We start from the raw sequence: 24,754 nt of genomic DNA, 5'->3' as shown, positions 1-24,754 counted from the left end.
ACTGTAAAGGCACACTGGCCAAGTTTTTCAAATATGTATGCCCAAAGCAATCCACCTAGGACAAGATTATTATTTAGGCACCTTTAGACATGGGTTTCAGAAGAGCTGAGGACCTACAGCACCCATTGGATGAGGATAATCTGCTAGGACTTCTTGTTCTCCTACTGAGCGCTGTGGGAACTCACTGACTGAAAATTGGCAAAGGTGGATGGAAATTTGCCGATTAAACTTCTTTTTGTTGAAACCGAACTTTCCCCCGAAACGTAACAGTTTCAAGTGAACTTTCATTGAGAAGATTTCTCAGGTCCAGGATGGAATTTCTGGTCCAAGAGAGAGACCGCAATAGCCTGGTGGTTAGGGAACTCAGTCAGGAGGTGAAAGACTCAGATTTAAGTCCCTGCTCCAAATCAAGCAAATAGGAGTTTGAACCATAGATCTCCTACCTCGCAGGTGCATACTCTAACCACTAAGCTATTAGCTATCCGGGAGCACAACTTTCTTGCCAAATATTTTAAAATGTCTTAATTTCATTCTACATCAAAACAAAAACAAATCCAGAAACCTCAACATGTTCTGCACAAACAGAATTGTTGTTTTCCAGCCAGCCCCATAAATCAAGCCACTTAGTTGGGTGTCTAAATATGGATTTATGGTGAGATTTTCACACTGCCTAAGGGAGTCATTGAATCAACTTCTACTGGCTTTCAATGGGAATAGGAGACAACTGTTTTCAGTGCTTATGAAAAATACCACCCTTTGGTGGCCAAGTTGAAACAATGAGTCTAATCCCGAGTCAGGATGCATCACTTGAATAGAGGTTTGCAGCCACCAAGACAACTGAAATCCAAACTCAGAGCACATTTGTAGAAACAAGCCCTCATTGAAACATCTGTGCTTCTCTCCACACCAACCAAGATATTAATAAATGTATTTATTTGTACCATTTATAATTTATTGTTTAGTACAGGAGTGAACACAGGACCTGGCTGTAACCTGAACAGTAATAAAGAGCGTGCCAGCCCCAAGCTCTTCCAATCTGTGTATTGTTAATATTTATGATTTGTGGTATCCCCTAAAAACTACAGCCGAGATTGTGCTAGATGCTGTACACGCACAGAGTCAGAGACATTCACGGCCCCAGTGAGATTACAATCCAAACAGACAAGGCTGGGGGAAAAGGCAGCATTATTATTCCCATTTTATGGATGGGGAAAATGAGGCATGAAGAGTTTAAAAATGACTTGCCCAATGTCACAGAGGAAGTCTGTGGCAGAGACAGGTATCGAACCCAGATCTCCCAAACCACAAAAGCCATCTTTTTTCTCAATACCGGCTGAAATAGTCTCTAACTCAAGGCTAGAAACCAGGCTACCCTGAGAAATCCAGGTATCTTAGAAGGTTGTTTGCTTGTCTGTTGTGATTATTCTAAACTCGTTTCTTTTGGGTACCAAGGAAGCAGTGATTTGAATGAGGAGAGTGCTGGGGGCGGGGTGGGGGGGGTGCTGTCAGAGGAATAGAAGAGTCAGGGGGCAGCTGAGAGGAAGCTGTAGGGAGGGGAGTACCAGAAAGGAACACCTGGGGTTTCCAGGCTAAATCACTGGTGGAGCACATGGACCTGTTGACTAATGTGACTTTTTTTCTTAAGAGGCATTGATGATTTTTCATTTGTTCTGAGTGCGATTGGTTCCAAATCCGTTTGGTCCATTGGGAAGGACGGATACACAAATAAATGCTACTGTGTATGTTTTAGTCCCTGTGATTGCCCTCTTAGAAATGCCAGTCTTTCTTCTTGAATAACGAGGCAGCCTCCCTTTGACAAAATCAGCTCAAGGTCTTTCCCAAACGAGATGGATTTAGGCCCCGTTTGCTAAACTGATTAGTAGTGCAATTGCGCATCATTATTCAGTGGGTTTGACCTCGACCTCTCTGAAACATTGCTTCTTACTGAAGCTCAAAGGAAATGTATCTGCCATACAAAACAGAACTTAGATGAAGCTACTGTCTAATGAGCATGCTGCCTGCTATATGCACTTGTCAAAACTATCAATATATTCAACATTCTAGAGCTAAAGAAATTCATAAGACGCCAAAGGTTCTTTTTTCTGAAGTTTCATGGTACTGTTGTGTAGTTTAAACAGTTAGGAGAGGTCTCTCAAGGGTTGAAAGCATTCACAAATCTGTATGTTTTCAACAGCATTGGAATTCAGCGGTCAGTAATGGAGGTCAGAGAGGTATGCAGGTTCTGCCGTTGGTGCTTATATGTTTCATGTTTTGTTTTTTCTTTTTGTTTTTTTTTTAAATGACTCAGGGAGCCTTTGGGTAGCTTAAATAATGAGTGTTGGAAAGACTAGGTCAGTCCCTGGATGATGAAAATACCATAGATAGTTGCCAGAGGCAAATACAAATAATAAATAAATAGAAAATCATGAAAATCAAATACAAATTCAATTTGGATTTCTTCCAATTTACTTGTGAGCTACACCCAAATGCAACGGCCTAATAGAAAAGGAAATCTGTCATTTACACTGATATTCCCTTGTCACTGGTGCTGGGACTCTTTCTTCAACCACACAGGGTTCAGGGAAGCTATAATATCATCATTGAGCCCAGCAAAGACTGAATATATTTTACCAAAGATGCTTTCTTAGAGCAGTACTCCCAGATTTGATTTCATGTACGCCATGTTCTGTTGTTATTTTAATCCATAAACCAACATCTTCCTTGGGAGCGGATTATTTTCAGTCAAGCTGATTGAAAAACACCAAAACCCATGAAAATTTTCATCAGTGTTTCACAATTGCTTCCAGCTGTAATTTTGAGGAACCCAGGCGTTCTGGATGTACATTCGGCTGCTTCATATAAAGAACAGATTTGTCAACAAGTGCTGCACTCCTCCATATACATACACACGCTAAGGGGTAGAACTAGCTTTACCTGCTGAACCGTTTGTAAAGATGGTTTAAAAGGACAAACGGCATGCAGGGCAAATAGATGGAGTGGTGATACAGCCAAAAAAGTGACCATATAAAAACAGCATCTTCTTATTTAACAGTTGATCCCAGTAAGTGGAATTCATCCCAGTATGAAGCCTACAAACCATTTAAGTTCCATTTAAATGCTTCTTGAAGGCTTATGTGGCCATAGGCCTTGGGCTGGCTTTCCTGCATATAGTATTCACCCCTTCTCTCTTCAGAGTCCTAGCTACACTTTTTACTGCTGTCTGCCCCATAGAGCCAACTAGCCATGGAAAGGTATCCATATCAGATTTGTTAGCAAAGTTTCAAGCGCAAAATCTTATTACGGGTTGATCGTAGCTTAACTTTCCCATGCCATGTGGAGTTTCAACTACAGAAGCCATCTCTTTTTTTAACGTGTAAATTGAACAGATTAGATCTGGACTTGCTGGGACAACAAACAAGGAGTTGCACAATATCATTGGGAAATAATCACTTTTCAGAGCAGAAACCACAACCTTTTTTTAAACATGTCTCAGTTTTGCACATTACTTTGTTCCTTTTCCTGGACAATGAGTCAGGAGAATTTAGCTCTCCCCTCCTGGCTACTCCTTCCTTGGCCCTTTCAGTGTTTATGTGGTCAGATTTCAACCTGAACCATCATATGTCTTTCCGCCTTTTGAAAGAGCTCATCCAATTTGACAGTAATGCAAAAATGGCGGAGCTGGATATCATGGTGGAGCTCTGTGGATGAGGGGAGAGCAGTGGACGTGTTATTCCTTGACTTCAGCAAAGCTTTTGATACGATCTCCCACAGTATTCTTGCCAGCAAGTTAAAGAAGTATGGGCTGGCTAGATAGAAAGCTGGCTAGATCGTTGGGCTCAATGGGTAGTGATCAATGGCTCCATGTCTAGTTGGCAGCCGGTATCAAGTGGAGTGCCCCAAGGGTCAGTCCTGGGGCCGGTTTTGTTCAATATCTTCATTAACGATCTGGAGGATGGCGTGGATTGCACCCTCAGCAAGTTTGCAGATGACACTAAACTGGGAGGAGTGGTAGATATGCTGGAGGGTAAGGATAGGATACAGAGGGATCTAGACAAATTAGAGGATTGGGCCACAAGAAATCTGACGAGATTCAAGAAGGACAAGTGCAGAGTCCTGAATTTAGGATGGAAGAATCCCATGCACCGCTACAGACTAGGGACCGGGTGGCTAGGCAGCAGTTCTGCAGAAAAGGACCTAGGGGTTACAGTGGACAAGAAGCTGGATATGAGTCAATAGTGTGCCCTTGTTGCCAAGAAGGCTAACAGCATTTTGGACTGTATAAGTAGAAGCATTGCCAGCAGATTGAGGGACATCATCATTCCCCTCTATTTGGTATTGGTGAGGTCTCATCTGGAGTACTGTGTCCCGTTTTGGGCCCCACACTACAAGGAGGATGTGGAAAAATTGGAAAGAGTCCAGCGGAGGGCAACAAAAATGATTAAGGGGCTGGGGCACATGACTTATGAGGAGAGGCTGAGGGAACCAGGATTATTTAGTCTGCAGAAGAGAAGAATGAGGGGGGATGTGGTAGTAGCCTTCAACTACCTGAAAGGGGGTTCCAAAGAGGATGGATCTAGGCTGTTCTCAGTGGAAGCAGATGACAGAACGAGGAGTGATGGTCTCAAGTTGCAGTGGGGGAGGTTTAGGTTGGATATTAGGGAAAACTTTTTCACTAGGAGGGTGGTGAAGCACTGGGTTACCTAGGGAGGTGGTGGAATCTCCTTCCTTAGGAGTTTTAAAGGTCAGGCTTGATAAAGCTCTGGATGGGATGATTTAGTTGAGGATTGGTCCTGCCTTGAGCAGGGGGTTGGACTAGATGACCTCCTGAAGTCCTTTCCAACCCTGATATTCTATGATTCTATGATCATTTCTGGAGCACTGAGAAAAAAAAATCCTTCAGCTCTGTCTAAACCGAAAGAATTATCAGAGTGCTGGAGATAATTGGGTGGTGATTGCACTGCCTGCTTGCTCCAACTCCACATTGCATTAAAAAAGGGACATCAAAAGGTTTGTGAACCCAGCAGTCCCATTGTAACTCCTGATGGAATAAAATTAGCAAATGAAACTAAGGGGGCCCAGATCCTCAGCTGGTGTAAACAGGCTTGGCTTCCCGCAACTACAATGCTGGTGTGTCAGTTTACACCAGGTCAAGATTCTGGCCCTGGGATTTTCTTTTTGCATTTCAGATAGGTGGCTTGGTAATTACAGGGCCATGCCGACTGAGACTCGCCTGTCGTGAGAGCTACCTTATTCACGCCTCCCTCCATCCCAGTGCAGCCGCGTGGCTCAGCAACTGAGTCCCTGCCAAAGAGGGGTGGGAGGGAAAAGGAGACATATTTGTAGTTCGCAATCAGATGAAAATTACTCAGTGGAAGAAAAGAATAAAAAAATTCCTCAAAGATATAAACTAAAATTAGGTGGCACAGTATTAATGCTGTGCAAAGTAATTTATATTCTCTGCACTCCCATCCAACATGCCTGTTAAAAGTAATTTGTATTTAAATGAGAATAAAAAGGAAAGTAATGCTACTCACTTTCCTAAACGTCCCCTCTCCCCCGCCCCTGCCCTTCTTCACTGTGACAGATCCGGTGCACAAAATGACTTTCTACTTGTTCTTTGAATCATCTAACCCAAGTTTGTTTTGCATGAAATAGACCCTTTATGTTAGTTGGCCAGTGCCCTGATAGTCCTTCATTACAAGTGATGGGCAAATATCTACAGGCTTAGAAATCTAAGTTTGCAGGTGAGACACCCACATTTTAAGGATCTGATTTTGAGCTCATTTGCTGAGTTGTAAATCTGAGATAGGTCCATTGAGTAAAGGGAAGATTTTATTAGAGTTGCTCCAGATTCAAGCCAGTCTAACTGATCTAGCTCCAGAAGCTTATCTGAACCACTGAACACCTCTTCTGCATAATCAGATTGAGAAATGGGCTCCTTGATCAGCTTTCCAGTGCTTCCCATTTCTGTTTGGGCCATGTGGCATTTCTGTTTACAAATAAGAGTGTAAGCATTTGTACCGCACCTAGCACAAGGGGGTTCTAGCTGGGATCAATGCCTTTGGGCTTTATGAAAATATAAATGATAAATAATAACACCAGCTCCCACACAGGAATCAGGAAGTGCAGAGGCACTGGAAAATTAAAAACACATTTAACAAAACCTTTCAACTCTGAATTTTGAACCTAAAGTTAGGCTCCTGGTGGTCCATACTGCATCGGAACAGATTCACCCATCTCTAATCATTACTGTTAACTAAAAAGTTCCTCATGCCCAAAGCAGCATTTCATGGTGTGGGAAGGATCAAGATTCAGAAAAAGCTCTTGGACTATCCTGAGGGAGAAATATCCAGCATTTAATTGACAAGCTGCTGTCTGCACTGTTAGTTGCCCTGTTACTGGAATCCATCTCTCTCAATAGCTGAACTCAAGATCCTTTCTCTACTTTCAGAGCCTGATGTTCCCAGAGTCAATTTTGATGTCTTCACAGGGGCTTCCATCCGTTAGACTGAACAGGTGAGAGAGAAGAGGGTGTTCTTTGGTTTGTCATGGACAGGTGAGCTTCTTGTGACTACAGAGAGGGTAACCTCCTCTTCACATAAATTGATCAGCTTTCAGTGTGACAGTATTTCCCTGTGTGCGTGCAGGTCTCTTGGCCCTGGTCTACGGGGGGGCGGGGGGGGGTCCATCTAAGTTATGCAACTTCGGCTACGTGAACAACAACAAAGTCCATTCAGAAGGGCCAGTTTTCACTTGCCAGACTTCTCTACCAGGTGAGCCTGGAGATTCTGAACGGCACAAGCCTTTCACGATGGAGCATAGAATAGGCCAAAGTCAGCCCTGGTGAAAGCAGGCACAACTCCCCTGGAGTCCATGGAATTACAGCAGCACTGAATTTAGCCCAGGATTTGTCCTGCTATGACATCACATTTATGATCAGTTGTGACCAAAGGGGACTTCATTGCCAGGATTGAGGGGGCATGAGACAGAGAAGGCTCTGATTGCACTGGACTGGGCTAATGCATGTGAATATGTAAGGAACGATCTTGCTTAACATTTAGACCATGTAAATTTCCTAGGCAGCTGGTTTGTTGTGCCAGACAAGTCCTGTTAGTGGCATGGAAATGGAATAAAAGGGGATTATGTCTGAGGACGTTGGGTGGCTAAGAGACTGGAGTCTTGTCTTTTCTTTTTTTACTGAAAACTCCCAAACTGGACAATGCAATGGCCCCGTCTGAGCTGACAAAGATTAATCTGGCTTTCATTAATGACTTTAGACCTTTTCGATGCTACGTTATTTAGCAGATATCTGGATTTCATTTTCTGCTCGTCCTCCAGCTCTGATCCTGTGAGCTCATTCACGGATACTGTATTTTCTCATGCTCTTTGCTCTATAGCATTGTTGATTGGAATAATCACTTCAAGGGTTTATCTCCAAGTTCATTGGGTTTTGTGTGAAAATCAGCAAAGCAGCCAGACAAAATGGTTCTTACCCTTCCACCCTTCTCTCCGTTGGCTCCTGGGAATCCTGGGAATCCAATTGAACCCTGGGGGGAAATAAACAAGAGAATGAGCTGAAATTGGCACTGTTCTGGTCTACTATTTTAGAATGAGGGCCAGATCCCTGTCTGGTGTAATCTGGTGTAGCTCCATTGATTATGATGGGACTATGCAGATTTATGCCAGATAAGCATGTGGCCCTCGGTAGCTTGCACTGCACCCTGATCCAAAGTCCATTGATGTTAAAGGGAGTTCCACTTATTTCAGTGGGGTTCAGATTGGGCCCTGTATGATCAGTAACTGTGTTTACATTGGGGTTAGATCAGTGGTGGGCAACCCCACCAACAAAGTTTGTTTACATTGATGGTCTGCAGGCATGGCCACCCGCAGCTCCCAGTGGCTGTGGTTTGCTGTTCCCGGCCAATGGGAGCTGCGGGAAGTGGTGCCTGGGGGCTGGCTGGGCAGTGCAGGAGGTGATCCCCACAGCCCTAGGAAGGAATGGGTTAAGCCAGGGCAAAGGGGCTGGCTGGCACCTGCATGGGGCTTGGCTGTCGCTAAAATTGCCTGGGGCCAGGAGAAAATTGTGGGGCTGAGTAGAGGAAGTGGTGGGGCCGGCGAGACTGCTCTGCTCCTTGCCAGCCATGGCATTCTGCAGACGGGCCAAGAGCTACCCGCTCTTCAGCCACGAGCTCCTGATCCACAACCACATGGACATGGGCTTCTGCAGTTACACAGGCTCAGATTCGGCTGGGCTTGAGTGACAAATGGCTGGGCCACCCACTTGAGACCATGCCCCTGGTAGGAAAGCTCATATCCATACTCCTCCCTCAGCCCCCTGTGGGTTTACAGATATGTTCTTGTGCTTACACGCCAGCCAGAATGTGGCCCTCGGTATATAAAGAAGGGACATGAATAGGGGACAATACTGCACATTGGCTTAATATGGTTAAGAAGTGGAGCATGTTTTCTAATGAGTTGGTCCAATGTTCCTTACCCAGAACGACACCGTTGCAGGGTACAACAATAGTGATCACCTAGGTCAACCATTTTTAAAGCACTTCAGTGACTTGCGAGCCTAGGCCCCATTTTCAAAAGTGACTCAGGCATTTAGGAGCCTACATCTGATTCAAAGCCAGCAGGACTTGCGTTCTGAAGGGCCAATTTTCAAAGGCATTTACGTGTCTCGAGATGCCTAGTGGTATTTTCGAAAGCACCTAAGGTGCTTAGGTGCAAAACTTCCATTGGGTACCTAACCTGCTTACTCACATTTCAAAATCTCACTAGGCATCTATCTGTATCTTTAAGTGCCTCAATACAACCAAAAATTTGTCTCTACTTGCCTACATCACTTTTGAAAATAGGTCTCAGGCTCACTGAAAAATGTTACCCCTAATCTTTCCTTTTCCAATGCAACTGTATAGAGAGTAGCTGTTGTTGCTAGTTTTCAAATATGTGTTAACAGACATGCAAAAACCAACAAAAAAAAAACAAAACCCCACAAACAAACACAAACACAAAATGCAAATTAAAAAACAAAAACAGGAAACAATCTTTTGTGGTTAATTATGTCTCCAGTGTCAAGCAAGCCTGGTTTTTCAAGCAATTAACATGAATAATAAAATATGATTCTTAGGGAAAAATTAATGTTAACAAAAACGTAAGTTCCCAAAGCCTCCGGGGATGATAAAACCAGGCTGCAGCTTTTATTCTATGTAGCAGAACTCTCGGTTTTAATTTTAAAAAGAACATTTGACACCAGCCCAAATGAAGGTGGGCGTGTAGATGAGATACAGAGGATGCCTGCAATTCTGCAAATGGCACTTTTATTTTAATTTCAAGGAGACTTCACCTCATTAGTTATTCTCCTTAATTAATTAGTTAACAGTAGTTCAGAGCTTTGAAGACATAAAGCATAACGTGGGGGCTAAGTTTTTTTTTATTATTACAAGCCTAAAAGTGCGCATGCACTTTGTTGATTTCTATATATCAAAGGGTTCCTGCAAAGTCCTACAGGGTGGGGGCCCACAATCTTTTCATTTTCCAATCCTCTCTCCCAAATGCTTTGCCCCCTACATTAACCGACACTAAAGAAACATCAGAATCAATAATGTAAGCTACACCAGGTGAGAATCTGTCCCTCTTTTTTCATGTTTGTAAATTTCTCCCACATATGAGGTACCAATTTCAAGCATTTGTTAGATGGTCTACATTATTCTCTAAAACCTGAGGAAGGCTGTGCATTAAAGAGTTAAATATACATGGCAAAACCTGACTTTCTATTGCCTTACATTTTGTGTGGCCATTTAACCCAAGCAAAGTGATCTGATTTGCACTCATTTTATACAGGTGTAATTGACTACACAAGGCAATGGAGAATCAGACCTGTAGGGCGTGGGGCCATTCATTTTACTCACGTAAACAGCCTCTACTGACTTCATACTTGGTTAAATACTCTGGATCAGTGGTTCTCAACCCGGGGTACGTGAACCCCTGGGGGTACCGAGAGGTCTTCCGGGGGTACATCAACTCATCTAGACATTTGCCTAGTTTTACAACAGGCAACAATAAAAAGCGCTAGTGAAGTCACTACAAACTAAAATTTCATATAGACAACAACTTGTTTATACTGCTCTATATACTATACACTGAAATGTAAATACAATATTTATATTCCAATTGATTTATTGTATAATTATATGTTAAAATGAGAAAGTAGGCAGTTTTTCAGTAATAGTGTGCTATGACACTTTTGTATTTTTATGTCTGATTTTGTAAGTTTTTAAGTGAGGTGAAGACAAATCAGACTCCTGAAGGGGATACAGTAGTCTGGAAAGGTTGAGAGCCACTGCTTTGGATGACATCCTCCACTGGTTGAATCAATGGTGCTATACTGATACACCAGCTGAAGTTCTGGCCTTGTAGGTTTATAGTGATAAAACAGAAAGCTGAGTTCAGCCCATTTCCTGCAACTTCTCATGGACGATATCTGCCATGCTTCCTGGAGATGAGTTTAAAAACAGTAAAATAAAAAATTACCTTCGGACCTTGCCTTCCTGGGTAACCTGGGAGCCCTGGAACTCCGAGTTTTCCCTGTAATATAATTAAAAAACAGAATGTAGTGTGTATTTTGTGACTGTTTCACCACACCATCTTCAATGGTAATCTGGATTGTATAGGTAGATTCAATAAAGGTTTGCATTATGCAGAAGGAAACACACTAAGCTTCATAGTAGTTCAGACGTGAGATCAGACCACATGAATACCATGAAGCCAAAGATACTTAAGAAGCAGTGGCACTGTCAAAAGCCCCTTCTCTGCTGGGAGAAGCCTTCTGTTTGATTCCTCTCTCTCACATACAGCAGGTCAGGAAATCTTTTTTTTTTATGTGAAAAAATTGCAACAAAAAAAAAAAAAGGGGGTTTTACACAGAATACCTGCCATAACCCTTAATATTTTCAAAACTGGGGGATTTCAACCACAAACTCAACATTTTCTTCTAAAACCATAGCTTTGTTTGCAACAAAATCCCATTTTTTGGACAAAAGCTTGTAACCAGCTCCACTCTGATGGTGTTGAATTAAAGCAGTGACTCTAGAGCTGGTGACATCTGAACATGCCCGAGTCTACCCAGTGCAGCATGGCTGTATCCTCTGGGTCAAGTGCTTCTGTGTGTACCAGAGATATCAAACAGCACCACACCCCAATAAACAGCACCACACCCCAATGTCTTCAAACAAAATATAGATCGCCCCAAAAATCCACCTCACTTCCCTGCCCAAAAAGAAGACTCATCTCAACCTCCAGACTCCCCCATCATCAACCCTCCCACCATCCACCAGAGAATATCCTGGGGAAACAGTTTGGTGCAGCACACTGTAAAACTGGGCCGGCCCTGGCTATTCTTGTCTGCTTTGACTGGGCATTGAAGGACAGTTCCAGCTTTAGCACTGTTACCTTTTCCCCCGAAGGACCAAGAGGACCTGGATCTCCATTAGGACCTCCGCGACCTTTAGGACCTTCAGGCCCATCTTCACCCCGTGGGCCGGGAGGACCAATCTCACCCTGTTAATCAAAAGGGAAGTGACGATGAAGACGGCACTCATGCAATCTCATGTCCCAGTGCAAATCACCTGAGGCTGGCAGGAACGTACACACAGCTATGTTCCATCTCGCCCTGGCATCACTAAAACAACTTGCGGAGAAGTTAAACCTTTAGCCAGTCACTGCTCAGACAAGATTGTTGTGCAGTAAGTTAGAGTGTTATTAGAACAGACATGCTGCTTTCACTCACATAGCCTGGCTATTATTTCCCAGCACAGCAATCTTTCCCTTCACTCCAATTATCCTCTCTAATACCAGCTCCCCTCCACTGAAATAGCTTTCATTAGCTCTGGCTCCTATGAACCCTTGTTATGGCTTCCTGATCTCCAAACCATGAGTTTATATGCATGCAACTCCTGGGAGATATTATAATTTAGGGCCGACCTGAAAAACTGCAGAAGAAAGACTGGTATGAAAGCCTCAGCCTGAAAATCACTGGGAAATTAGGCCAGGAACTGGCTTGGCAGTTAGCATTGTGCATGGTTACAATAGAAGTTTTCACAGTGGAAACACACAGGCAGCCTGATATTTTGCTCACAAGTAACTGAGATGGCACCCTATTTGTCTGCAAAATTCTCACGTAGCCCTTATCTTCAAGCAGCTTGGTATTTATCATAAAAAACAAACAAAGGACCTTGCTAGCAGGCAGCAGGGCTTGTATGTTTGGTGAGAAGGGCTCAGGCGGATACCTGTTTGGCAAGGGTATGCATAATCATCGTGAGATTCAAGCCTTTTAGCGTGGTCTGCCACCAGGTTCATTTCATCTACGAAAAGAAGGAGGTGGGGCCGGAAAAGCTTTCAAGTGATCAACGGAGAGTGACTTTAAGATGATGTTCAGAATGGGGCCCTTGGTATGGCTCCAAGGTATTCTTACATGCCAGGAGCGATGGTGGATTTGCTTTGCATTTTTTACAAGTCATCAAACAAAGAGGATTTTTTTTAAATATGTCACAAATTACGGTTGTCTATCACTCCCTTGGGTCTTCTCACCTAGTGCCTAATATCTATTAATGAAACACCAAGCTAAGATGTGCTTTATTGTTCAGAAAGGAATGGCAAGAACGTCTCCATCCATACAACGCCGAGGGTGGCATGTTGACAAAACCATTTCATAGCTAGCAGATCCCTGCACAGGTGTGCTATGCAGCTGCTGTCTGAATCTCCGTGTTAGTTTGGAATGATGATTTGAAAAGCTTTTGATGCCAGGCAATGTGCCCTGCTGCTAAAGATACGTGTCTAATATGAAAATGCACCCTTGGTGGTTTTCATAGCCCTGTTCTCACTTCAACTGAAGTGCATGCCTGGTGACTTTAGACTTTGTTCCGGTGCTACGGAACAACATCCGGCTTAACAAATAAAGAGGATGTAACATTATGTGCGGGGAAGAGATACTGGAAATAAATAAATGATCCTGCAGGATGCGCAGGCATCAGGGCTGCAAGACTGGGTTCTATGTTACCACTAGCTTTAATTTTACTTCTGATATGGGGATAAAGAATTGAGAGATTTAGAACCTCCTTGATTCCAGCAAGTCTGAGATGCCAGGGTTCCTATATAGCAGCTGAATGTACAGAATGGGCGCAGAGCCTCATCATGACCCAGTCTAACTTTCTGCTCTCCACTGAGCAGATCTCATGAGTGAACACAGGAGTAAGCATTACAAAGATGATGCAAGAGTTTGCTGCCTGCAGGACACTCCTTTCCAGGATACTGGTGTGAAATGAATTCTGACGTATTCCACCCTGGGACAGAATCTTTATATACCAGGCACTTATCAGGAAAACACCAACAAGAAAAACCTTCTCGCTCTCCCTTGAAGCTGCAAGAGAACATCCATTGTGTTCCAACCCAGAGAGAGCTGCATTTCATGACGGCACCACACCACAGTTATTTAGTGCTTATGAGGGACTTTCAAAGCCCCGCCCCCTATTATTATCATCACGGAATGCTAACATGCCTGAAGAACCATCCTCATTACAGGAGACTGATTTCAGCCAGAGCCAGCGTGAAGGACCCTTTCCCAAATCTGCTCTCTCTCTCTCTCTCTCTCTCTGAGGAAGGTGCATTCAGCCTACCTCACCAGATCAGCAAATACTCACCCGGTCTCCCTTGATGCCCATGTCACCTTTGAAGCCAGGGAAGCCATCTTCACCCTGAATAACAGGAGGAGAAAACCAGCTGATTGTCCAAAGGGGATACTGGAACACAGGTCAAATATAAGCTGTGACATTCTGCACCTTTGGGGAAGAGTAGTGAGTGCTGAACAGGGTCCTGAGGGAGGGAAAGAACCAATTGCAGCCCCCCGGTCAGCTGCTGCAGCAGAACGGTCAGCTTATGCACTCTTCCACAGCAGGGGCAATGGCCAGTGAATCCATGCAGTGGCAGATACACTCCTTCCCTTGGCCACCATGTCACTGCCTCCCTCTCCCTCCATGGCAGCATGAAGGCAGCCTCTGTGAAACTCGGAACTGGGGGTGCACAATGCTTGTGTATTTCCGCTGCATCAGGGCATCTCTGTACCTGGGGGACGGCAAGATGGGCCCACTACCCCCGCCCCCCCCCCGCACATTGCACATCACCTGTGCCCTTCTAGAGGGCTCTAGAGGTCTTCAATGCACTCATAAAAATGTAAGAATGATTCATGGTGAGAACAACATATCCATGCAACTCAGCCAAGCTGTAAGTGCTAAAAAGCCTACCTTTGGGAGTACCATGTCAACAGACAACTATAATCCCACTGGAATTACAAAGGTGCATTCTCCAACCAATCACACCTTGGCTCCCAGTAGAGAGCATCTGCTCAGATGGTATAAATACCAGCAATTTACCGGTACTGGCAACAAATTATTTTGAAGAATAACAGGGTTTTATTTTCACGGAGATCATTTTACATCATCCTTCCATGAAACCTCAAGGACAGTAGTAATATTTCTTTCAGCCAAGATGGTTTAACTGCAGAGCTCAAATCGATACTGTATCAACTCCTAGAGCAAACCCAGGAACAGACTAAAACACAGACACTGTAACCAAAAACAACTTTGGATTCTGGAAGGTCCCTGTGGCTAACTCCTTGCCTCTAATTGCCAGCTCTGCTGCTGATGGACTATCAGGTATGAAAAAGGAACATGAGGATACTGAGGACTGGAACAGCAGAGCAAATCTCCATCTCCTGATATTGCTTTGGGAGACCACAGCTGTATCCCTGAAATATAATCTATATTTTTTCTACGCACATTCTACTTTGTCAAACTCCTTTGTAAAATAGATTTTACAAGCTGTTCCAATGGCTGGTCTTGGCAGTGTATTCCATACACTGTATTCCCTGGGCCAGATTCAGATCTTTCTTACCCAGATGTAAATCACAAAGAATTCCATTTATGTCAGTGGATTTTCCCCTGGCTAACAATAAAAACCAGAAGGCTTCTCCTGGGCAAAGGACTTCTGCTAAAATGTTCATTGAAATGATTTTTGTTTGCTATTAGTTAGGAAGCATTGTGCTTCAGTTACCAGTGTAAGGGGGAAATCCAACATGAAACCAGACTCCCCTCCCTTCTAAGGTATTTAAATTATAATAATAATGGCTGGCCCGAGGAGTTAGGCCAAAGATTGAGTAGGTCATGGAGACTCCGTTACTCCCAGCTCAGAGCTGAGACACGCTGGCTGAGCACTGTGGAGGATGTCTACGCTAAGCCTGCTCTGTGAATAAATAGAGAGCAGCTGTTTCTGGGACTGTCAGTCCAGCTCCATTCACCAGTGGAAATATTCATACATGTATGTCTCACGGGACTGGATCCTACATTGGCAAAGCAGGTCTGCAAAACTGCACACACACGCAACCTTTCTCCAACGGACCGGGGTAACTCACCTTTTCACCCTTAGTGCCCTTCAAGCCACGAACTCCATCTGCCCCCTTAGGAAAAAATACAGAGGCATGTTACAATGTTACACCTGCACAAGGTAAAGCATACACACAGCTAGAGCTGGGTGAATCATTAACAACAGTGAATTTTGCCTCACTCTCTCTGCTGCCAAATTGTCCTTGTGTGGGTTGTGATTTTCCTAAATGTACTGGTGGTTTAAAATTATTTGCTGAATGGGGTTTTGGTCTGTTGCTCATTGCTACTCGAAATTTGAGCTGATTTGATTGGATAGAAGGGACATGTGATATGTGTCCATTTCTCAATAAGATGAATGCAACGGTCGGAATCAAGTTTCCAGGGAGAACATTCATGATTGGAAGTTTGCTTTCTGAAAAGGTTTTCCAAAAAAATCACTTTAAAATAGGAAACTTGCACCAGAATCTTAGCTAAGTGCAAAAGGGGTACAGACAACTGCTGAAGTGAATTAATTCGAAAAAATAGTGAACACACATTCCCAACGTCTTCCTTTATTACTTTGTAGCATTCACCCCGCAAAGCGTCTGCAGATTTCTGGCTCCTTTTTAGTGCGATGCTCGCCTCTGTTGTGCATTGGCTGTAGGGGTGAATGAATTTGACCCAAAGAAACATCTACACGGCAGCTGGAAACGCGCTTACGAGCATGGGTAGACAGACACACATTAGCTCCGCTCAAGCTAGTGCACTAAAAATAGAGGTGTAGCCGGGGGTAGCACAGGCAGTAGCTTGGGCTAACTGTCTGAAAACAACCCCTCCCAGCACACTTGGGTGGCTAGCCCAAGCCACCACTCATGCGATCCCTGGCTACACTGCTATTATTAGCCGGCTAACTTGAGCAGAGCTTGCACCTCTGTCTATCTGCACTGGAAAGCAGGCTCCCAGCTGCAGTGCAGACATACCCTCGAAAGTCAACGGAAAAATACTCATTTATTTCAACGGGGCCAGGATTCCTCCCTTTCGTACTGATCCACCGCTTGAGGTGGGACTTCAAACTAAACAGCAGCGATTGTTTTCCGAGGGCCAGATCCTCAGCTAAGTATGAATGGACATAACCCCACGGCAGTCAAATGAAAATGTTCAGGACCATTATTAAACCACCTATTCATCTGTATATGTCTGGCAAGGGCAGATCAGAAGCATTCTAACTCATGCTTAATGTTCATACGGTTTATGGATGGTCAGGATTCTGGAGAAAGGCATTACAAGGGGCTACAGCTGGCGGGCTCTCGAGTGAGACTCAGTTTGCCAAGTGCCCTCTTGTGGTAAAAACACATTATGCTCCCAGCCTGATAGAATAACTCAGCACAGCAGTCGTCCCTCCAAAGCCCAGCCAGCTTTGAAACCAGGATAAATCTTTAGCGCAACTAGGATCTGAAGCAGCATAATGTGTAACCTATGATTGCCGCTGTGTGAAATGACACTAAATGGACACTCCTAAGCACTCTGCTACTTCAGGCGGCCTCCAACAGCTGAGATCCTTAGCACTAAATGGACAGGGTGAAGAAGATGTAATTTTCTTGACAATATTACTCGTCTCGGGATTCAAGAGACACAGTCAAGTATTATCTAGCACTATGCTCCTTCCCCTGGAGTTGACTTGTTGATTGATTTAGTTGGGATTGGTCCTGCTTTGGCCCTGCTTTGAGCAGGGAGTTGGACTAGATAACCTCCTGAGGTCCCTTCCAACCCAGATATTCTATGATTCTATGACTTGTCTCCTTGTTTGCTTTTATCCTCTACTCAGTCCCCAAGCCATTACATCTAATCGAAACACTGCTGACACCAAGATCCACGACACAGTTGGGAAAGTGGGGGGTGGGGTGGAAGAGATCGGAAAAAAATGCAGTGAATATAAAGCTAAAATCAGCATGTGAAAGCATGAAGCCTGAGAATACCTGTCCATTACTAATGCAGTACCACATTCACTAAATTATATGAATGCAGGGCAACTCCCCTATTTTCTGAATCACTGGTCCTCTACTGAGTAAGCAGAGGTAAGCTGAACAGCACTATGGAATGAGATGACTGATCATCTGGGAGAGGGGCTACTGTCTAGGAAGAATGCACAGGAAAACTGGAGAACAGGAAGCTGTCATACTGGATCAGAGCTGTGGTCTGTCTAGCCCTGCATCACGTGTTCAACAGTGGCCGGTACCAGTTACTTCACAAGCAGGTGAAGGAAACCCTGAAATAGGCAGTTAAGGAATAACCTGCTCCTGAGGAACACTTCTTCCTAACCTCTATCACTTAAGGAAGTTGGCTTATGCCTTGAAGCAAGATCTCTTACCCTGCCAAACTTTTTGGATTTATTTATGTATGGATATTTAAATCAATCAACACTAGGGCATTGAACAGAATGGAAAGGAGAGGGAAAAGAATGAAAAGTGAGTCCAAAGTATACACGTCAGGAACATGACGTATTATTATTAATCATTTGATTGTAGCACCTAAAAGCCCTGGTCATGGACCAAGACCCACTGTGCTAGGGGCTGTACAAACAGAGAACCAAAAAGATGGTCTCTGCACCAAGGAGCTTACAATCTAAGTATCTAATTGAGGGGGTTTCAAGTACATCTTTTACTTGTCCCTCCTACCCAGATGCCTGAGTTAAGCATGTGATCTTGCACACTGTGTATGTGGCACAACAGAGCCGAGCATGAACTGAGAATTTAGCCTATGCACTTTTTGGTTCGCGTTGCAACCTTATTGAAGAGTTCTGCTGTGGATGCACCCACCCTGCTCCCTTTCCTCTCACTGTCCTGCACATGCATCAGAAGGTGGAACTTTGCCCTCAATTTTTTAATAGATTATTTTAGCTATTTAACAGATTATTTTAGTGGTTGTCACATGGGGCACAGGCCCTAAGATGCTATGGCAGTGTGTATGCCTGCATTACACCTAGATCTAGCTGGTGCAACTGCTTCACGCTTCTCTGTCTATTTGACCCTTGGCTGCTTAGAGCTGCCAGAGTCTAGCTGCTCACGCGCTGATGGCCGAAGGACATAGGAGGAGATGCCCTTGGACAATAAGGAAATCTGGAAGCCTGGCCATATGCAGCTGCAAATCATTACTGCGATTTCGCCTTTGGTCTGGCATACTCACTGAGCTGCAGTGGATTGATCATGCTGTGTGTGTCTGTCAAGAGACTGGAGAGTATCAATATGTGAGACACTCAATACTAATGGATTTTGTGATCTAATTCTCAATTGGCTGCTGTGGTTTCTTGCGGCTTGGGGGCTGCAAGTTCTATTCTGAGTTTTGAAGACTTTGTGAGCCACATTCTGCCCTTAAGCACATGAGGCTCACTCGGAAAGGGGGAAGCTGGGTATCAGGGACTCAATGGAAGGTCAAGGCAGAATGGTTTAAGGAGTGGAAGGTGGGAGATTCAGCAGCGTGCCTTACCGCTGCATCTCCTAGTGCTTGCAGCTAATAGTAGCCGAGGGCGTCAAAGGCGTGACCAAGTCCCTTTGTCTGTCATTCAAAGCATTGCTAGGCCCATGTCTTGCCTTGCTTGGGGCAAAAAGTAAGAAGCTTCCTGCACACTGATTTTCCCTCAGGAAAAGCAGGCCAGAATTTCACCACAGGGAACACACATCTCATAGCTGTACTATGCAATGTAACTCTTATATCAACAAAAAGAGTTATTTAAAAATGAATTTAATTTTACCCAAGATGTATTTAATGTCCTCCCCCAACCTCTCCTGCCTGCAAAAAATACAAATGAATTTCAAGTGCAGTGAATTCATACAGCAGGAGAGAATTCTGATCAGATGGACAAGATCTAATGATTTATGATGGCAAGTCCAAGGAGAGACACTGTTCTTTGATTCTCAGAACTGAAGCTTTATTCAATTAATAGCACACTGATTGAGGGAACCGAAACATTTTTGGTAAACACTAAGGATTGTGCAGACAACACACTTTCTCTATATCACTGTAATGAGGAACAGTTCCACTTTAGCAGTAAGCATAATAGAAAACCATTCCTTAATGGACCACTAAGTCTCAATCTGCTGTGCTGCAAGACATGAGATGAAAACATGCTTTGGTTAAATAAATCTAGTTAAATTTTTGGAAATGTAAGAGTGAGTGGCTTTGTGCTGCTGGAAAAATGTATGGAGGGTTTGAATCGGTTTTCACTTCATCTTTAGCCTCTGCTCCAGTATCTATATCCACAAGCATGGACCCCTGCAGTTTCACAGGAGTGTGGGAAGCATTGTATAGATCAGGGGCAGAGTTAACAGATTCTGATGCAGGATTATGAATCAGAGTGGCAGGGGGGAAATACCCACTACCTTCTTATCAATGTACACATATTGCAGATATCAGGAGCGAGCTGAAGAACTGCAATTCAATTCGGTGAAAGAGAATGGGATGTGAGTTTAAATATCATGACAGAGAAATCTCAGCTTCAAATAACACAATTCCAGAGTACTCTGAGCGCACAGACACAGTATTTTGTTTTAATATTGGGCTATTTTGTTTCATTAACAGTCACAGCCTGTTAAAATCTTCATGTACAGGCTGAGATTTGTTTTGTTTTCCAACTAGTGATGGAACTGTGCCATGTTCCGTGGGAATAAAAATCCATCTGAAGCTCTTCCAGAAAGCAGCAGAGTTTTATATTTCTACTAGGCCTGAGCTGATAGGTCAGGCCAAAGGAATTGATCAATGGTAAGTATGACTGACTACTAGTGCTTCAGTGTTTCTGCTACACTCCCCAGTGAGCTATCGAAGTTTCTTCTAGGCTCACTGATAACACATCTACCATAGGTATCACATCCATATTTAGTGGTAAATCTGATGAGTATCCTTTAGACTCATCTGTAATACCTATAGGTTTCTGACCAACTAACTGATTCAACACCTGTTCTCCTAGATTTCTTCCAGTGCTGTTGCAGCACTTCCTCTTCTATCTGACCATTCCCCAGTTCCATTTACACAGAACCAGAGTTGCTAACCCTTTTTAAGCCAGAGAAAGATGTGCTAAGAGTAAATAGAAGAAATTCCTTCTTAGGGGCTGCTGTCAAACTCAGTGAGATCCAAGATGGCCTCCTCTACCTCGAACACAAAACACAGAATTCAGCTCAGAAATAAAGACATAGGTGTGTGTTCCTGCCTTCCCATCTTCCTTACCTTGACTCCACGAGGTCCTGGATATCCAAGTGGGCCCTGAGGTCCAGTTGGACCCTGTGATTTAAAAACAACAACAACACCACAACATTAAGATACAGCAATGGTGGAACTTTTTGATAAACTGTCTGTCCTGGACTGCACAGGAAAACGCATGGCTGGCTGAACAGAAGGCATTTGGGAGGTTGGCTGTGCTTAGAAGAGGCTATGGAAACCTAACTTAGAGATCATGTTGCTCTGTGGTCTGTGATCTGAGCACAGGACAGAAGACAGAGAGAGGAGACACCAGCTGTGTGACGGCTGTAATAATTAGCTACAAAGAAAAGGTTTTCTACACAGGATCCGCTAATGATTTGCAATGGCAAAAGTGACTTCACCGCTTAGTTTCAGGTAGAGCAGGTTGAAGTTGAATTTCGAAGTCATGATGAAATTTTTAAAAAGAAAAAAATCGTTGAAATGTTCACAATTCTTTTCTTGCCTTTTTCTAACCAATTGTAGAATCGGTCCAAATTTTTCAAAATTCAAGGTGCAGCATTGTCAAATTTGAAAACTTTAGACAGCCAAAATTTTGGAAAAAAAGGAGGGGAAATATTTGCAGAAAATTTTAATTTCCCTTTTTCCCCCTCAACTAGCTCTAGCTTCAAGAGTAATAAAATAGGAGCAATGCAGGGTGCTGCAACAATTTGTATAGTGGGGGTGCTGACAGCCATTGACCCAAACTGTAGCCCTGTATATAATGGAAACCACTTCAAGCCAGGGCATGCTGCAGCACCCCCAGCACCTCTAGTTCCAGCACCTATGGAGCAATGGAATAAAATTAAAAAGTGAAAATGTAGACTTAATGGGTAAAACGTTCAAAAGTGCCTAAGGAACTTAGGGGCCTAAGTCCCATTTGAAAAGTGATTTAGGACTTTCGATGAGATTTAGACTTGTAAGTTCCTGCATCACTTTTGAAAATGGGACTTATGAGCCTAGGGTCCCTAGATCCAGAAAACTACAGACAATGAGATCTTTTCTAGAACATGTGGAATAAACTCCCAAGGGAAGCAGCGGAAACCCCATCATGTGGCACATGTGAACCTAAATTGCACGAAACATTAGCACATGTGCAACGTGGACCAATCCTTCATGTACAAGGAGATGCACTGTATGCTATCACAAGTCTAGCTTGTCTCTGATTTCTAGGACTGTTATGAATAGAGCCATCATTATAAGAAGAGCCACTGGTTGGAAGCTTTCAGAGTAGCAGCCGCGTTAGTCTGTATCCGTAAAAAGAAAAGGAGTACTTGTGGCACCTTAGAGACTAACCAATTTATTAGAGCATAAGCTTTCGTGAGCTACAGCTCACTTCACATCCGATGAAGTGAGCTGTAGCTCACGAAAGCTTATGCCCTAATAAACTGGTTGGAAGCTGAAGCTAGACAAATGTAGACTAAAAATAAGATGCAAATTTGAACAGGGAGGGTCATTAACAACTTACTTGGGCATGTGATGGATTCTCCATCACTTGAAATCTTTAAGTCAAGATTGGATGTCTTTTTAAAAGATAAGCTGTAGCTCAAACAGAAGTTATGGGCTTGATACAGACATTTTCGGGTGAGATTCTTTGGCCTGGATTTTGCCGGAGGGCAGACTAAGATGATCATAATGGTCCTTTCTAGCATTCAGAGCTATGAATCCATCTAGTCATCACTGACTCCAAGGGCTGAATTGTAGTTATTGCCAAATCTGGATGGACAGACTTCATGGTAACTTTGTAAGTACCTTGCACCATCGCTAGAGTGCTGTATTATGACTCGGTACATCAATCACATTTTCAACTGAATTGTTTTCTTTTGCTCAACTAACTGAAAAAATACTCTTCCATTTCTTTAAGAGAGTTCTGGATAATTTTTCCCAGCCTGACAGCCAGACTGAGCTGAAGGATCTATGCTTCTTGGGGTCTGTTGGAGTCTCAGAACTCATGCTAGTGTCAATTGGAACAAATCTAGCAGCACAAACACTGCTCTGAGATCATAATTGCTTAAGTAATAACTCATGGAGAAAGTTATAGCCTGGATCTGGACTTTTACCCTGACACCTGCTGACTTCTGGAGGTTTGCTAAATGTCTCCTAGCACAGCAAGTGAGCGCAGGGCAGTTTATTGGGTTTTAATATTCTACAGACATGAACATTTGAATTCCTAGCCTCACGTGATGCCAGCTGGAGGAATGGCCGCCGTCAAGGTGGCAGGCATCGTTTTCCTGCTCTACACGGTACCCATGCAATGCTAGGGTGAGCTTCAATCAAACTGGACTGTACTCTAATAAAAGACTTTTGACAAATGTAATGTTTTTCAGCTGAATGGGACGCAGCAGGAACACAGATGGTAAATCTCCCAGACAAACTAACAACCATATCATTCAAGGACTCTGAGCAGTGTTTTCTAAAATATTGTTAAAGAAGGATTTTGACATGGGGGCAAACTAGAAAGAAAAGAATATTAATTTTTTTAAAAAGTAATTTTTGGCATTCCCTCTGCAGCACTGAGGATATTTATTTGTGTCTGATTAACAGCTTTCCCCTTCACAGGTTTCTTTTGCATGTTCGGGAAGCTTTTCAGTGCTGCTTGCCAGGAAAGCTAGGGTGGACAATGCTGCTAACAGACCTCTGGTGCAACTACACATTTATAGACAAGCTGAAATTGTCCCATGACTCCTTCCTCATCATCCCCTGTGGCCAAAGTCACAAGTGAGAAAACAATCAAAACGCATCTTAGATTCCGAAGGTTCAGGAAGGAAAAACGTCCAAGTTCATCTAGATTTCTAAATGAGTTGTAAATCTCACAAGATCACCGTTCCTGGGGCATTTCCAAGCAGAGAGTGGGAGGTGGGGGTAATATTTCTGTTCTTTTGTTTCTAGACAAAGCCAGAAAGTGAAAGAAGTAGAAAGAACATTCAAAGACTGTTCAACATTCAAAGAATGTCAAACAGACAGTTCAGTTGGACTTGGTTTAGGAGCAGGGTTGGTGGGTCTCATTGGTGTTTCAAAAAGCAGTACAGCCAAGTCATGTGACCGTTTCCTAGCATATGTTTAACAAAAGTTTTGCAAGCACAGCTACGTCCGTTAGAAGTGTGAAACACCCCTCACCCCCCACCTCCCCATACACTCCTTATCTGACATAAGTATGCTGGCAAAAGCCCTAACGTAGATGCAGTTATACCGGCAAAAAAGTCCTTTTGCCAGTCTAGCTTATTTCATTTGGGGAACAGGTATAAGTTATGTTGGCAAAAGAACTCTTGCTGCTATGAGCTGCATCTCCACGTGGAGGGTTTGCCGGTATAGCTCTGCTGGTACAGTACCAGTTTGCAGGTATAACTGTCTGAGCAAATCCTTCCTAGTGTAGACAAGGCCTCTCTCCTTCAGAACTGACCAGAGCGCTTTAATGCCTCCAAGGCAATGAAGTCATCTGCTCAATGTCTAACGTTGCATGGGGATTAATTTCTTCCTCCATGTTCAGTGACACTAAATAAGAATGATGAGGGTCTGGTTAACACATACCTGACTCCCCTTCTCACCAGGAGGACCTTCTTTGCCAGGATGACCCTATTAATAAAACAAATAGACAAAACAGAGAGAGGAGATTAATAATCAGATCACTGCTTTGGAAACTGACCATCAGTTTTGATCTATTCCCAAGGGGATCCTTACACATTAGTGAGCACTTACTCATGTGAGTGGTCCTGTTGAGGTCAACTGATCTACTTGCATGAGTGCTCACCAACATAAGGGGACTGCAGTGGAATTCTACTTTACGCTGCTACACCACCTTGCATCTGTGCAGCACAAGGTATTTTGCAAATATCAATAACATTTCACAACACCTCTGCGAGTTGGGCAACTAGCAGTGTATCTATTTTGCAAAGAGGGAATTGTGGCACAATGCGGCTAAATGTCACATCCAAGGCCATGCGACAAGTCCATGGCAGAGTCAGGAATAAAACTCAGAAGTTCTGGATTCCACTCCCGTGTTTTAATCACTAGGCCACTTTTGTTCCTGATATTTGCTGTCATTAGGTTGGTGATGAGAAAAAAATCCAGTTGTACAGTACTGGAGAGTATGTTGGGAAGGCTGTGATGGTCAG

General features: G+C 43.6%; 1 protein-coding gene across 2 annotated transcripts in view; it reads right to left on the bottom strand.

The window, feature by feature from the left end:
* COL5A1 (collagen type V alpha 1 chain) overlaps positions 1-24,754 on the bottom strand; it is a 247,193-nt gene that overhangs the window by 55,303 nt on the left and 167,136 nt on the right. For both annotated transcript variants that reach the window (XM_074973666.1, XM_074973665.1), the window contains exons 26-32: positions 24,171-24,215; positions 20,634-20,687; positions 15,467-15,511; positions 13,701-13,754; positions 11,455-11,562; positions 10,537-10,590; positions 7,494-7,547 (exon numbers count right to left, since the gene is read on the bottom strand). In XM_074973666.1, coding sequence (XP_074829767.1) covers positions 7,494-7,547; positions 10,537-10,590; positions 11,455-11,562; positions 13,701-13,754; positions 15,467-15,511; positions 20,634-20,687; positions 24,171-24,215 — 414 coding nt within the window. The remainder of the gene's footprint in view (positions 1-7,493; positions 7,548-10,536; positions 10,591-11,454; positions 11,563-13,700; positions 13,755-15,466; positions 15,512-20,633; positions 20,688-24,170; positions 24,216-24,754) is intronic.

Source organism: Natator depressus, chromosome 16 (assembly GCF_965152275.1).
Source record: "Natator depressus isolate rNatDep1 chromosome 16, rNatDep2.hap1, whole genome shotgun sequence".
NCBI lineage: Eukaryota > Metazoa > Chordata > Testudines > Cheloniidae > Natator > Natator depressus.
Note: the sequence above shows the minus strand (reverse complement) of the source record. Positions and strands in the feature narration are given on the sequence as shown.